We start from the raw sequence: 15,941 nt of genomic DNA, 5'->3' as shown, positions 1-15,941 counted from the left end.
TGAGTGACCATTGGGCAGGAAGCGGATACAGCGTGGACGCACTGGACAAAGGGATGATTCACATCCCAGGTGGGTTGGCACAAGATTTCATCACGCGACTCAGAACAGCAGGCAATTCAAAACTTAAGACTTCCTTCAAAACTTATGAATTGTTTATTTCTGGAATTTTCCATTTAGAATTATTGGACCGCCGTTGACCATGGGTAACCGAAACCACAGAAAGCAAAACTGAGCATAAGGGGGGACTGCTGTAGTGACCTTTGGCCTAAACCCTCTGAGAAGATTACACTGAGTGTCTCCAGCTAGGGTGGAGGAAGATCAGTAGTACTTTTGTGTCGTGTTGGGAGAGCCAGAGGGGAAGAGGAATCTGTAAAGCAGGTGAGGAAGAGTATCGTTCACATGACACCGTGGGGAGGGTGCAGCCTGAGGCTCCCCACGGATAAGCAGTGGGGCACCAGGCTGCCCTCTCAGCCCCGGATGGGGACTCTAAGTAGGGACTCCAGGCTCAGGAAGACTCCCACACTGAGATGTGATACGGGGCAGTGAAGGCGAAGAACAAAGACCTGAAGGGGTCCTAGGTGTTTAGCTCTGCTCCGGATTTCTCAAGCCTTACCCAGGAAGTGGGCTGGAAGCCCCAGTAATCACTGAGGAAGAACTCTGCCCCCGTTCAGAGGGATGAGGAACCACAGCCAGACTTCACTTAAAGAAAAAACTCTACATGGCAGTTCTTCTCTGCCTAAGGTTTGATTGTGCTTGACATCCGCCGTCACCCTCGGGAGAACGAGGATTACCACAATGAAAGATGTTGAATTCGACTTGTACCATCACATCTGCTCTTAAAAGGCACTTATTAGGGATCAGAAATTTTGGAAATGGAACAATTTAGGGAACTAAAGTGAACACTTATCGCTGGGACAAGATACACACAGCCCTCGTCGGCTTGAGAGATATTGTGGATGCTCTCTCCTCCATCCATCCCACCCCCTCCCTCTGGGAGGGCCATGTCCCCTGGCACAGTGATTACATCAGGCTGTCCCAGTCTTAGCCAAGGAACACACAACACTCCTCTGGCCTTCAGCATGGCTTCAGACAACATCTGTCTTAGCCTGGCTTCCCCAGAAAACAGAACCTGGGGCAAAGGCTTATGTACAAGGACTTTATTCAGAAATGTAGTTCCAGGGAACAAAAGTAAGGAGGCAGGAAGTGGAGGGGGGAGAGTTTGAGGGTTCATTCTCAAAACAGCCACTACCTGATATAAAATGCATTGAATTGCCTGACCTCCATCTTCCAAGAGGCCTTATCAACAACTTCCACTCAGGAACATCTGCTAGGTGAAGGAAGGGGGAAGCAAAGGGGAAGAATGTATCTGTTGGCCCCTGCCTCCCACTGGTGAAAGTTTTGCTCCATTGGGTGTTAACTCCTTCCCCCTCCATGCTATGCATGTGCCCAGGGAGTCGCACAGCATCTCATGCCTTAACAGCAACAGGAAGAAACCCAGGGCAGCAGAAGGCCAAAGATGCTGTTGGTTGTGCCCAGGTGAACATGGCCAGACCCCACAGAGAACTAGCTGCCACTACCGAGGCAAGGCAGGCAAGGCCCTAAGACAGGTGAGGCCGAGCGGATGTAAAGTGGCTCAGGAGAGGTGTCTGATACATGGTCCAACCAGCAGAGTCCAGGACTTGGGCTCAATGGTGGTAAGCCAGAGCTGGATCACATGCAGTCTTGTTGATCCTTGATCTGGACGCTTCTGCCAACACCGTCCCATGTTGCCTTGGCTTTTTTGTTTTGTTTTGTTAAATCTTGACTCATAAGGAGCTTGTGGTCAATGAAAACCCCCACAGCCTTTTGTTTCACATTAATGACTCATGTACAATATATGGGCAATTGATTTCTTTTTTGAACTTCCATGTGGCACTCATTTATCTCTTTTAAATCTCATCCTGTTGATAGTGGCCTCATTGCTTCAGCTTTTTGGACCTTGGTTCTGTCATCCAGAATATGAGGTAATTCTTCCTAGCTCTGAATCATTTCCAGTGCCCTCCAGGGCTGTGGATGTGAAATGGTTTTGAAGTGACAGAGGGATGACAAATGTGAAGTGAAGAGAAATCTATGACTCCACTCTGTCACTGTCACTCTGGTTGGACTGGGGTTGTCCCTCCTGTGCTGGCGATTTGTGCCTCCCTTAGTTTACGTTCTCCGAAAAGAAGAGCTTGAGGCAAGGCTTGGGTGCAGGTAGTTTATTCTGGGGGTGGTTCCACAAGGCAAGAGTGAGGGTTTTATGTGAGTGAGCCAGAGAAAGGAGGAGGGTCAATAAAGGTATATTCTGAGCTAATTCCCACTATAGACAAATGGGGCTCAATCTCACCGGAAACCCTCTGAGGAACTGTGTAGAATGTGCCCCAGAACTGTCCCACCGAAGGACAGGAGGCTGGGGCATTTATCCACCCAACTCTCATCCCCTATTGGCTGCAAGTTACTCTCAAGGGGATTCACTCCCCTGCACTTCTAGAATCTACCTGTCTGCACACACTGAATGGACTTTTGCAGATTCAGAGAAATCCCAGAGGCAGGGAAGCAGAGGGACGCTCCTGCAGGAGCGAGAGGAGGGCCTGGCAACCCACAGGGAGCTAATATCGGTGAGCCGAGGGGATGTGGCATAGTGCACCTCAAGAGTCAGTCATTCAAGAAAACTGACTGCAGAAAGTGTTTCTATAAGATGCTCCATGAACTCCCACTGTCCTGTTCTTCCCACTGAGGATGTCAATTCTGTTCCATCATTCCAGTCCTCTGCACTGTGCAACACTGTGTCCAGGCACTTAGGGTGGAGAATTCACAAAGCAGCCCTTGTCTCTGGCTCTCATGCTTTCCCAGGTCAGAACTCCCACTCCATCCTCACCCCCATCCCTTGGGGCTTTCAGGTGCCCTGGGGGAAGTTCTTAGGGGTGTTAAAGAGAGTGAAGTGCCATGGGTACCCACTGATGGGGAGTTGTTGGCTTCAGAGCCAAGTTCCTCCAGGCAGTCATGAGGCCTGCACACTAGATGGTGGTGACCAGAGTTAGGCTAGCATCTCTCCTCGCCCTGGGGAAGTCCAAGGTCAGTGGGGTTGCCTAACTGGTCAGGCTTCACCCTGAGTTTCAGCAAATGATCTGTTTGTTTACATAAATTGGTCCATGGGAAGTATTCTGCCAAGGAAAATTAGAGAAATATTTTGCCTCCCCTCAAACCTAAATCTGGTTGGAGACCACTCTTTAGTTGAAAATTGCATTTGCTTTGGAGATGGAATTGTATCTTTTGGTCTAAGACAGGGTCCACAGACTTCCGTTAGAGTCAGATTTTAAATGTTTTAGGTTTTAGGGACCACATACCATCTCCATCCCATCTTCATTTTCTTTTTCTTCTTTTTTTTTTACAACTCTTAAAAAATATAAAAAACCATTCTTAGCTTGTATACCGTACAAAAACGGGGCCCACAGGCCATGGTGTGCCAATCCCCGGTCTAAGCGGTTTCTCATAGGACATCAGGAACAACCAGACCAGAGTTCTCGCGGGGAGGCTGATGGGGAGGATGGAGGCTGAGGAATCGGTTCAACCCCATCTGGCCTGGACTTTGACTGTCTGCAGGTGGAGTCTTATTCAAGTGTGGACAATCATATCCAACTGCTGTGCTTGTCTTTTCCTGGGCCAGGAGACCACAACACACCCTGTGGGATGGAGCTTTCCCTCTGAGTCAAGAAATGGATATTCCCACTGCTGGAGGCCACAGAATCTGAAATGAGGCAGCTCTTGGATTGGGGAGACACTGGTCTGTCCATCTGGATCCAGTGAAGAGAGAGAAACCACACAGTAATCTGAACAGGAAAAGGTTAACATAATAAATTATTAACTACAACGGGGGTTGTAGATTGGCTAGTAAAAAGTAAAGAGAACTCTAAAAAATACAGCAAATGCAGATACCATATACTTGCCGATAACATGCGTATTAGTTTGCTAGGGCACCACACAGAGTCCTGCAGATTGGGTGGCTTAAACCACAGAAATTTATTTTCTCACAGTTCTGGAGGCTACAAGTCCAAGATCAAGGTGTCAGCAGGGCTGATTTCTTCCAAGGCCTCTCTCCTTGGCTGGTAGATGACCATCTTCTCTCTGTGTCTTCACACAGTCTTCCTTCCCTCTGTGTGTGTCTGTGTCCTCATCTCTTCTTATAAGGACACCAGTCATACTGGGTTAGAGCCTACCCTAGGGATCTCATTTGACCTCTTTAAAAACTCTATCTCCAAACACAGACGCATTCTGAGGAGCTCGTGGTTAGGACTTCAGCATATGAATTTGGGGAAGGTGGACACAATCCAGCCCATAACAACATAACGTAACATAACATCCCATAACTAGCCACCACCCCTAAAGCCGAGATAGAGGGCCCAAGCAAGAGCCCCCTACCCTCTCCCCACCCCAAGGCTGAGATTCAAACCTTACTAGAGAGAGCAGAGCCATGGCTCACTAGACAGGAGAGAAGTCACTGCGGTGCTGCATCAGTAGAACTTGCTAGAAATCTGTCCTCTAGAACTTTCTGGAAGTCTACCCTCTAGGTGCCAGAGAGAGCTGTTCCTCGGGATGTGTCTCAAAGGAGGCACTCTGCTACAAAACCACCTGAAGGGGATGCCAAGGAAGTTGCTGGCTGCTGGGTGCTGCTGGTCACCAGGCACAGCAGTAGCTGGGCACTGGGAAAGCCAGGGATGGTAAGCTGAGAGGCCAGCCCTTCTGCAGGAGCCTGATTCTCCAGGAGCAGGCCAGAACACCAGAGCCAGGAAGCAGAACCTTTCCCTCCTGCACTCTTCCTCCAGCGCTCCCTACTGACAAAACTTAACATGGGGCCACAGGCAAAGGAAAACTACTTAAAGGGCCCAGGTCACTTTTCACAGAACAGACAAAAAGGTGAATTTCAAGCTGAGAGGCAATCAGTCCACAACAGGTACAACATGAATTCCTCCTTTCAGGGAATTCTGCCCGGACCCACCCTTTATCCCCCCTCGCAGAAGCCTGCTGATGCCTCAGCCAGAGTTGGAGTTTGGGCCTGTGGGTCTTAAGAGTAGCATTGCTGTTAATTAAGGGATATCCTTCAGCAGAGTCCTGTATAAAGTCACAGCCTGGCCTGAGCTGTCTTCTGAAGAAGTGGAGAAGCAATCACGGGTGGCCCCCCCTTGCGGGTACTGTGCCCAGCAGGATGAGGGTGACACTGGGGAGCTCCTCAGGATTAGCGGCAGCAGCCTGGTGACCAGGGAAGCGGGCTGGAGGGAAGGTCCGGGGAACAGCCCAGGAGCACTCATGAGGCCAGCTCTTGGGAAACTATCTGAATAATGGAGTTGGGGGACTTTTCCAGGGCGAGGAGGAAGACTCACGCTCTAATCATGTGAATCTGAGAGGAAGCATAAAACCATGACATGGACCCAGGCTAGAGAGACACAGGACATAAGAGTCAGGAGAGAATATCATTTGGATCCAGAATGTCAGCACAATTATTAGAGAAGGAAAAGTTCAAAATTGTTTCTTCCCTTCCGTATATCCATGATTTTATTTGTTGATACTGTGATAAGCCATCCTCAGAGCAATACATTTGGAGTTCCCCATGCCAGCCCACGCTTAAGATCTGAAAAAAGAAAGTTTTCCTTCAAATCATCTTCCAGTCTGAGTCAGTAATGGCTTCCCATGTGCAATACATTTTAACATTTGCATGATATAATTTACGATAGAGCCTTCCTGTAAATGGCTAATTCACTATTTTTCTAGGCAACCTGATCCTGGTTCTGCCACTAACAAGCTTGTGATGTGGGCAACTTCTCTGAACCTCGGATTCTTTATAAAATGAGCAGAAGGATTAGTTATTAAAGCCCCTTCCAGATCTAATATTGCGTTTCACTATATTTCAGGAATAAACTGCAAAAACTTAAAATTTCTAAATTAGAGAGTAACTTAATTGCTTTGCTAATAGGATTTTTCATTTCTCAAATGATTCACAATTGAATTCCATTAAAAGCAAATTATCTTAGTGTCTATAATGATTTAGTTTACCCCAACATTTCAGAAACATGGGTGCTAAATGAAGAGTAGCACACCCTGTCTTAGTTTGTTCCGGCTGCTATAACAAAATACAATGGACTGGGTGGCTTATAAACAACGGAAATGTATTTCTCACAGTTATAGAGGTTAGAAGTCCAAGATCGGGGCGCCAGCATGGTCAGGTTCTGGTGAGAGCTCTCTTTGGGGCTGCAGACTGCAACTTCTGTGTCCTCACATGGTGGAAGGGGCTAGGAAGCAGCCTCTGTTATAAGGGCACTAACCGCATTCACCAGGTCTCCACTCTCAGGATTTTCACACTTCCCAAAGGCCCTGCCTCCTCACAGCATCACACTGGGCATTAGGTTTCAACATATGAATTTGGGGGGGTGGGACACACAAACATTCAGCCTCTAGCACAGCCATATTGGAAATAGGGTAACTGCCTGTTAAAAAGATTCAGGAATTCAGGATTTCTGCAGAAGTTAATAAATTATAATTATTTCCTTACACTTGCCTGGGGCCAGTATTCTTAAACCAAGTAAATGTCCTTACCTGGTGAGATTTTAGAGACAATATTGAAGACAGGACCAGCGCAAGCAAGCAAACAAGACAGGATGTGGTTCTTGCCTGATGTCACACCATGAAGATTTCCCTCCTTTCATTCAAGGTGTTGATAGTTCTTTAAAAGCAGCTATCTCTGGTATGAACAAAACTGAAATTTCTTCTCAGATATTTACACCTCCGTGGGACTGAGTTAATTAGTTGCTCCTCTGACGAGTCTTGGAGAGAAAGGCATCGGAGGCCTTGGTTGGAGGCCCATGCGTGAAGAAAGTCAAATGGATGCGTGGGGTGGGGCTGGGGGGTTGTGGGGATGTAAGAGGTGGAAGCAGCGGAAGCGCACGGTCTCTCCCTGTTCGACTAACTGCGGGCCACATACCCAGTGACTGACACCTGGGGGCGCTCAACATCACGAACGACTCTCGCCCATCCAGACCTGCGGGCGTGTTACGCGGTGAGAAGAGTGCGCGAGCGTCCTACCGCCCTCGCGCGAAGGAAGGCGCGCCCGCCGGTGGAAGCGAGCGCTGGGAGGCCGGAAGCCCACAGCGGACCCCAGGGCGCGCCCGAGGGGCTCCGCCTTGGGAGAAGGTAACTCAAGCTGATGGGGGCGCCGAGTCTCCTCCCTACCCGCCACCTCTCCTGGGGGCGAACCGCACAGACTGGGGTCCAGGGTCTGGCTGGGGAAGAGCCTTCTGGCTATGGGAACTGGGTCCCGGAACTGGCACGCAGGGCCAAGTCGAGGTGTAGACTGTGGGCAGCAGCGGGAGGGGGGAGGCGGGGGCTCAAACAAGCGCCCGGTCATTGAGCGCCGCGAAGTCTGCAGGGCGCGCTCTTCAAGTTTGCGTGGCTCAGGACACTGCGTGCGGCAAGTTTGCAGAGCGCGCTCTTGCGGGTCACTTTGAGGGCTGCCACTTCTGCAGAATGTGGCGGGGTCTGTGAGCGCGGCGGGGAAATCCCATCGATCTCTGCAAACTTTACCCAGCACGCTCTCCGGTGCGCGCGGCCAACTTTGCCAAGGGAGCTTTCCGAGGACTATGCGCTCAGGGGCCCGGGGCACTTTGCGAGCGGCCAATTTCGCAGCCAGCTTTGCAGAGGGCGCCCTCCGGGGACCGTGCACGCGACACGGGAGCGCAGGCAATTTTGCGGGGCGCGCTCTGCCGCGACGGTGGGCGCGGCGGCGCGGGACGTTTTGCGCGCGGCCAACTTTGCGAGCGCACCATCCCGAGCTAGGGGCGGTGCATGCAGTCCTGCCCCGGGCGACTCCTCCCCTTGCAGCGTTGGGGCTTTAACTTTCGGTTTCGTTTTAGTGGCCCCAGACCCTAGCCGCGGGGGGACAGAGACGGTCGCAGCATCGGGCCGTCCGGCCGCCGTGGGAACGGTAACTTGGGGGCCTCGACTCCGCTGGCGCTTCAGCCGCCCGTCCGCGGCGTGCTTCCTCCCTCCTTTCCCCTCCCTCCCGCCCATCCTGCCCGGCCTCCTGCTCCGCCGCTGCCCGGAGCGCAGTGTGCGGGGAGCCAGGTCCGGTGAGGCTGCGCTTCCCAGCCCGCTGGCGCGGAAACTTTGGGGAGAGGGTTCTCGCCCCCATCATCGCTTGCTTTGCTCGGCTTGTCCTCTCTTCTCTCCTAGCCAACTGGCTCGGGACAGCCGGTACTATTCGGGATTTGGAAGAGAAGGAGAGGTGCCTTTAGAAGGGAAGGAGGGGTCTGTTATCTTGCAGGACTAACAGCCAGGGCTCCCGTGTCAGACAGCCCTGGGTTCCGGTCCCCGCGTCCCTGCTGGTCAGCTGTGGGGCATTGGCCCGCTCTCTGCCTATCTGTTAAATGGGAATACAGTGATCCCAGGCTGACGGGTGCTGCGAAGATAGAAGGAGGTGACTAAGGTGCCTAGCAGTGCCTCCGTCAAGGCCTACGACGTGGGAGCTGCTGTCATCATTGTTGGGGTACCTTGTGCAGGTTCTTGAAGATCCCTTGAGAAAGTGAAAAAAGGCAGGACTCTCAGGCTGCAGGCGACCTGGCCACCTTTCACCCTTGTATTCAAATTTGCCCTAACCCTTGTTGACTTACAGGCTATTTCCTCCTTCAGGGTAGACAGCCCGACCTTCGTCCTCCATAGGCAGCCACCGCCTAGGTTCCTAATCCACCTCTTCCTCCTGTTAGCTGTGTGGTTTGGGGCAGGTTACTTAACCTCTCTGAAGAAACCGAAGTTTCTTCTGGAACACAGAGTAAAGGCTCCGGCCTCCTAGCAGTGCTGTATCAGATGACAGTGGAGTCCTTGAATGCCCTGCCGAACCCCACCTTCTCCAGGTGCTAGAGGTGAGAGGTGGAGGTCCTCAGGGCTTCTTCTCTTTGAGCCTTTTAGGAAGATGTCTTCACTGGGGCGAGAGGGGGATGCAGGTTGTATTATGTCACTTTTCAGGGGAAGCAACTGCTATGAGTCCATCCCCACCCCTCATGGGAAAAACAGTTCAGGCAGGAGCTGCGACGTGATCTCCTACCAGATGTGTGCCAGTCACCAATGACACATATTTAAAAATAATCACTAAGGGAATTTTTTTGTCAGTCTCCATAAAGGCTGTTTAACATAGGAATGTGATTTTAAAATATCCGTGAAGGTTGACAGTTGAATGTTTTCTTAGTCTTGAGTTCCGCGGACAGGGGAGACAGTAGGGAGTATTTACTGAACATTTAGAGTGTGCTGCCCTGTGCTTAGCATTTTACACCCATTGTTCCAGCCATCCTCAGCCGCCTGTGACTGAGGCATCATTGTTTTCCCATTTTACAGATGAGAAAACTGAGGCTCGGGAAGTTAAGTACTTAGTTCAAGGTCCCCTGGCTAATAGGTGGCGGAGCTGCTTGAAGCCCAAATCTGCTGTTGGTGAGACTGGGCTCTCCACCGCCCTCCTGCTTTGTTCTGTTGTCTGTCCCACGTACACAGTTTATTCAGGGCACTGAAGGATGGAAAAATTATAAGTACATTTCAGTTATAACATTTGTAAAGAAATATTAATTGAGTGCCTACTATGTACCTGGCACTTTTCTGTGACTGGAGAAGAAAAAAGGAAGATTAAAATAAGCTCTCAGAGTCCTAGTGGATAGTAGTAATAATAACTGACAGTGTGCTTACATAGAGGGCCTGGCACTGTTAATGCTCTATGTGTATCCTATATTAATTCATTTAAGGAGACGGTAGACGCGTTTAACGATTGAGTAAGCAATGTCCCTTGAATGACTGGACTCTGCAGCCTGAGCCCCATGAACGGGCCGAGTACCAGAAAGTAACGTGGGACGTGCCCTCCGCAAGACAGCAGAGCTGAGATAGGCCTGGATTTTCTTGGGGTGCTGCGAGGATGAGTGGAAATAAGGGGTCAACACCAAGCCTTGGGTTGACTCAAATGATGTGACCAAGATCGGGCACCCGCCTCGGTCACTACCCTTGTTTCGGATGAACTTCATTTCACCCAGAAGTCACGCTCAGCCTCCTAGGAATAAGAAAGGCACTGAATGTTTCGCCTTGCAGATTTAAAAGAGTAAAGTCCCGCCACGGGACTTGTTTCCAACAGATGCTCTGGCAGGCTGTTGGAAGGGACACTTGCTGCCCTTCTAGACGGTATCAACCCAGACAGATGCTGGAGGTTTCAAACAGAAGACCCGTCTGGCCTAGTGTTTGGAGGGAGAGTTCTGGAAAGCCTCCCACCCTTGAGCCATAGAAATCAGCCTGAACTCTGCATCTCTGCAGCTGAGCCCAAAGCCACAGTTGGAGCTCGACATTGGTGCCGCCCTTTTGTCAACGCCTGTCCCCCAACAAGGCAAGACCCCCAGCTCATAGGTGTATCCCCGGCTCCTAGCACACAGCCTGGTGCATTAGAGCTCCAGTAAATATTCATTGAATAAATGAAGAGGAGCCTCCAGAATTGTTCTCTGCAGTCCCAACAATATTAGATGTTGAGCTTTCTTAGGGGCCGTTTTGCTTAGGGTCATCCTTTTTTAAAAAAAACAATGGTCACACTGTTTTATCATCATACATCCTAGATTCAGCCTTTAAGATTAGTGTTTGCAAAGGCTCAGGGCTTAAACCCCACATGTTGAAGTTAGTGTCTTTTTCTGGTGGATTTTGCATAACTAACTTGTTAATTTTAGAAATATTTCAGTGGTTAGCTATGCACAACCCAGGCTGAAAGGTGACTCAGTCTATATAAAGGAAATGAAATAAAAACTATGGAGTGTTTCTGCATGCCTGGACTTATGACTGTCTCCCCCGGGGATGGGGTTATCTCTGTTTTTGAGAAACACTTTGGGTGCTAATCTGAAAAATCTAACTGCCTCCCAACCAGAAATGTGTTGGTGGCAACGGAGGAGGGGACATGAAGTGCTGAGCAACAAGAAGCCACCTGGCTTCTCACGGTCATTGTAGAGATCTGGTGTGAGACCGTCCCTCTCGGTTCTTGCCTCACTGCCCAGCTCAGCCCTAAGGTAAGCTGCAAGGTGACATGATAATGCCACTCAGAGCTCAAGGCCACTAGGTTGGCACTTTGCCATCTTGGACCCCTTCCCTGTGCCAGATTCCTCCTTCTCCACACCTCTGAAAGTCATTACTTGTGCTCTGGGGCGCAATATGCTCTGTGAGATGCCTTCTTGTTTTCCAACTGAGTGAGAACATCCCTGGGCTGAGCCTCAGAGGAATACGGACCTGCACCTGCCAGCTGTGGCCAGCCCCATGCCGTTGCTCAGAGTTGACACAAGCAGAAGTGAGAGTGAAGAGGTTTCCCTTTGTTCCTGAAAGCCAATCCCTTCACAGGAAAGGAAACAGGACTTAATTTTGGAGAAACAACTCCGCTCCAGGCTCTACTTCTGACTAGCTAATTCTCTTCCCTTGGGCGTTTGTTTCTTCCAGCTTTGCATTCAGCTAATATTTATTTAACAAGCACCTTCTGTGTGCCAGGCGCCTCTGTCATGGTGAACCTACATTGTCATGTTTGAGCCAAGCCATAAGCAGAGTGCAGATAAACAAGACAAATACAAGGGCTGTCAAGGGAATGGGGGAGAGGGGAGCTGGCGCAATAGACGTATTCAAGGAGGACCGCTCTGCAGAGGTGCCGTTTCAACTGAAATCTGAAGATTGAGAAATTAGCCAGCTGGGCAAAGATGGCATGTCCAGCAAACGTGTGGGTGGTGACTTCCAGAAAGAGAGGACCATGAGCCCTGAAGGAGCCTGAAATGGCATAGTGTGCCCAGGAATGCTGGACGGCTGAATGGTGTGATGGTGGGGGGTGGGGTCTGGAGTGCTCGTTGCTTGCTTCAGAACTGAGTCCTGCTGTTTACTAGTTGCCTAGCCTGGGACAAGGTAGTAACCTTTTCCAGCCTCAGCTTCCTCGTCTGTCAAAAGGCAGTCATCATAGGGCTGATCTACCAGCAGGATGGGGAATGTTAAATAAGGTAGTGCTTACAAGACAATTAGCACAGTAAATAATAAATGTGAGTTTCTGTTCTTGTTATTTTTACTATGTAAGGTGGGGTGAGTGGGGGATCCTATTGGCTGGCGGCTACCATGGATCAGGGGTTGGCACACCTGTTTTTGTTAGGGCCAGGTCGTAGATATTTTAGGCTTTTCGAACCATATGGTCTCTGTCACAGTGACTCAACTCTGGTTGTGGCAGAAAGCAGCCATAGACGATACATAAATGAACAGGCATGGCTGTATTCCAATAAAACTTTATTTACAAAAACAAGTGGTGGGCCATAGTTTGTCAACTTCAGTGCTAGGTAACGAAGGGCCTTAGAATCCAAGGAGATGGGTTTAGATTTGAACTTTTATATTGTAGGGATCTCTTGAAGATTCTTGAACAGGAAAATAATTTGATGGAAATCTATTTTGGCAGAATCATGTAGAGTCATCGGAAACAGAAAGAAAGTTTTTTTTTTTTAGATTGGCACCTGAGCTAACATCTGTTGCCGATCTTTTTTTTTCTTCCTTCTTTTTCTCCTCAAAGCCCCCCAGTACATAGTTGTATATTTTTAGTTGTGAGTGCCTCTGGTTGTGCCATGTGGGACGCTGCCTCAGCATGGTCTGAGGAGCCCTACCACGTCCGTGCCCAGGATCTGAACCAGCGAAACCCTGGGCCGCTGAAGCAGAGTGCTCGAACTTAACCACTTGGCCACAGGACCTGCCCTGAGAAAGAAGGCTTTATACCCCAGGTTGCTGCTGTTTTTGAATGGGGTTTGAGCAGTGCCAGGCAAAAGATGGGCACCTCATAACCTGTCAGGAGTCTTTGGGGAGTTTCTTGTTGTCGCACATCTTGACGGATCTTCTGCAGCTTCTCATACACAGTGAACATTTAACACTGTCTGTATCAAATAAATTAATTCTCCATACCGTGCTTCGACTTCTAAATCTCCCACAAATTGGGGATTCCTAATTGGGAAAGAGTTTAAAAATTAACATTTTGGGTACCATCAGAAAGATTTTACTTGTGTTTTTGAATGGGAACAGATTTCTGATGCATTATTTACGCAGCAGAACAAAACCGTGAATGCTGGATTAGAAGCTCCCTTAGGACAAGGACTTGGTTTTCTTCTCTGCTGTGTACCCAGTCTCTGGACCAATGCCTGAAGTACAATTGGCACTCTGGCATTTGAATTGGTGCAGTAGCCCTGCAGCCTAAATATGCAGGACTGCTCATCTCCAGGCTTAATTAAAAATGTCACCTCAGGAGGGTTCTTTAAAAATATCGCGTGGCCAGTGATACCAATGGACACCAATTTTCTGGTTTGTTTTTCTCCTTCCAGATGGCAGATGATCAAGACTGTGTTGTGGAGCAGGGAGCTGGGGATTCGACAAGCACAGATGCAGTTGATGCTAAGCCAGACCGGTCCTCCTTTGTCCCATCACTCTTCAGGTAAGGGTCCTTCCTTGCTGGGTTAAAGAGGGGCTCTGGGCCACCTCAGCTTGCCGTGGCTCTGCCGTCTCCACCCACCCAGGGGGAGAGGGACACTCTGAGAAGGAGGTCTATGCTGTGTGTAGGCAATTTGCACAGAATCCTGCCAGCTGTATGTGACAACAATAGGGGCCCCGTGTGTACTCCCTTGTCCCTGGGGCAAGCCCAGGTGTGTGGGAAACCAAGCTACGGGGGTCTCTTACTCAGCAGCTGGGCGTCTCGGTGGCAGCTGCCCAGGAGTGAGAGGCTGTCCTCGTTTGTCTGAGGTGATTTGCATCCGGCATCCTTGGGGCAGAGTGTGGGCTGCTGCTGCCAGTTGGAACTAGGTTCGGCTGAAAGGCAGAATCTGGGGGCTATGGGATGGGTGGTTTGGGGTGGCACTCCATTGAAGGAGGGGGCATCTTGTCTACTGAGTCCCACCTTTTCTTGTGTTCGCTTTTAAAACTCTAAATTTTACATTTAATAATAATAGTTTCATTTATTAAACTCTTGGATGCCAGCTCAGTATTGCAAGTAGTCCTCATAATCCCAGGAGATGGTTCCATTCTTATCGCTATTTAATAGGTAGAGAAACTGAGGCTCTAAGAGGTCTAATAGCTTGCCTTTCTGATGATTGTTAATAAACGGTGGAGCTGAGATTAGAACCTAGCGGTACCAGTGCCACTCAGTTAACTGCTCTGCTGTGCTTTCCATGTAAAAGTAGGGCTGCCAGGATGTGGAGGAGCTCCCCGTCTCCCCTTAACCTTGGTTGTGGAGGGGCAGTCAGTGGGGCTTCCTGGCAAGAGGCAGGAGCGGTCCGTGGGTCAGAAGCATCAGACTTCTTGGTATCTCCCAAGCCAAGCCCCACCTGGGAGGGACAGTGAAGGGGAGAAAGGTTGAGGTTAGGGAGTGCTCCCCGGTAGTGCTCAGGAGGGGAGGAGTGGGTGATGAGGGCAGCCTGGCTCCCTGCAACATCCCAGAGAGGGCCTTGGGTCGTGGCATCCCAAACAAAACTTGGATAAGTGGGACCCCAACATCCTGGACTCTCATTCTGTTGGCATGGGTTGCCATTTGGAGTCGAGAATACCCAATGAAATGACCAGAAAATACAGCTCCAATTCCTAAAAACTTTTCAATACCATGAGGTCAGTCGATCCAGGCTACTCCATTCCCCAGTGCGAGCCCTTTAGAGCAGTGGCCTTCAAATGGTTCTACTCACATACTCCCCAAAGAGTGTAAAACGACACCCCTTGTACATTTTAAGGTGACATAAATAGTTGCACAGGATGTAGTAACATTTCCGTTTTCCCAGCTCTCTGAGTATTTAGGTTAAGCAGTAAGCAGGTTGCCTCTAAGTGAAACAGAAACAGGAATTGTGTAATAGTCATTTCATGTCTTAGCAAAGCCTCTTTGTGTCCTTCCCGGAAATTATGAAAATGAATGGTGTGTTGTAAATATGGACATTTAAAAATCATCTCTTTAAATGTATCCAGTGGAATCTAAACTCACAGTAATCTTATAACTACTGTCATCCATTAAAAATGTACATAAACAAGTTCTCCTTTAACAGCTAGAATTTTTGTATTGTTTCTTTTTCCCCCGAACTCATTTTTTTCCATTCTATTTCCCCCATAACATTTTATTCTGATGTAATAGATTTAATTGCGTGAAAGTCTTTTATTGATCACCTCATTAGACATCTCTGTAACATATATATGTATGCATATATACATAGCATAAATTTTAAGACATTTTTCCAGGTATCATGAGTATTAAAAGAAATTTCCCCTATTCTAAGTTACTATTAAGTTCTCCTAGGTTAGTTAATGTTTCAGCCATTGTTAACTCACAGTTGATCCAAACAAATAAATATTGACAAACCATTAGTACTAGTAAATTGTTATTCATCAAAATAATTGTTAGATTGAAATTGCAACTTATAATGGACTGGCTGGGCTTTTAAAAAGTTTTTGAATAAATGGACAAATAATAGTTATTGCTAGAATAAGAAAGAATTCAGTATCACCTCTTTTTCCTATATTGTCATTTTTAGAGATAGAAGTGCTAAGAAACCATGAATAAATACATGGGATGGCAGGAGTTTTGTTATAATAATGTCACTTAGTTCTTTGAATTTCTTCCGTAGATCTGTGCCAAAAATGTCAACTCACTTAGGTCCTTCTTCAATTTTATTGAAAATAAAGAATTGGAAATTACCTGACATACAAAAGGAATTGTTATGCAGCCTTTAGAGACGTTTGTTTTTTCAGTTTCTGGGAAGTACACCAGAAAAAAACTTTATCAAAACTTCTCAACTGTTGATTAAATCTGTTCCTCTTTTTACTTAGAGGCAACTTGTTTAACCCAAAATACTCCAGCATAGATAAGATAATTAAAACAATGTTAATAAACAATTTGT

The 15,941-nt window shown here is 48.5% G+C and overlaps 1 protein-coding gene across 4 annotated transcripts in view; it reads left to right on the top strand.

The window, feature by feature from the left end:
• Positions 1-6,458: 6,458 nt before the first annotated feature.
• CASP7 (caspase 7) overlaps positions 6,459-15,941 on the top strand; it is a 32,809-nt gene continuing 23,326 nt past the window's right edge. The window contains exons 1-3 of one of the 4 annotated variants that reach the window (XM_070596509.1): positions 7,799-7,990; positions 8,769-8,924; positions 13,395-13,504. In XM_070596509.1, coding sequence (XP_070452610.1) covers positions 13,395-13,504 — 110 coding nt within the window. In that variant the 5' untranslated portion in view covers positions 7,799-7,990; positions 8,769-8,924. Of the gene's footprint in view, positions 7,201-7,606; positions 7,991-8,768; positions 8,925-10,942; positions 11,082-13,394; positions 13,505-15,941 lie in introns of those variants that run through there. The other 3 variants (XM_008506763.2, XM_008506756.2, XM_008506769.2) reach the window with 3 other exon arrangements.

Source organism: Equus przewalskii, chromosome 1 (genome assembly GCF_037783145.1).
Source record: "Equus przewalskii isolate Varuska chromosome 1, EquPr2, whole genome shotgun sequence".
NCBI lineage: Eukaryota > Metazoa > Chordata > Mammalia > Perissodactyla > Equidae > Equus > Equus przewalskii.
Note: the sequence above shows the minus strand (reverse complement) of the source record. Positions and strands in the feature narration are given on the sequence as shown.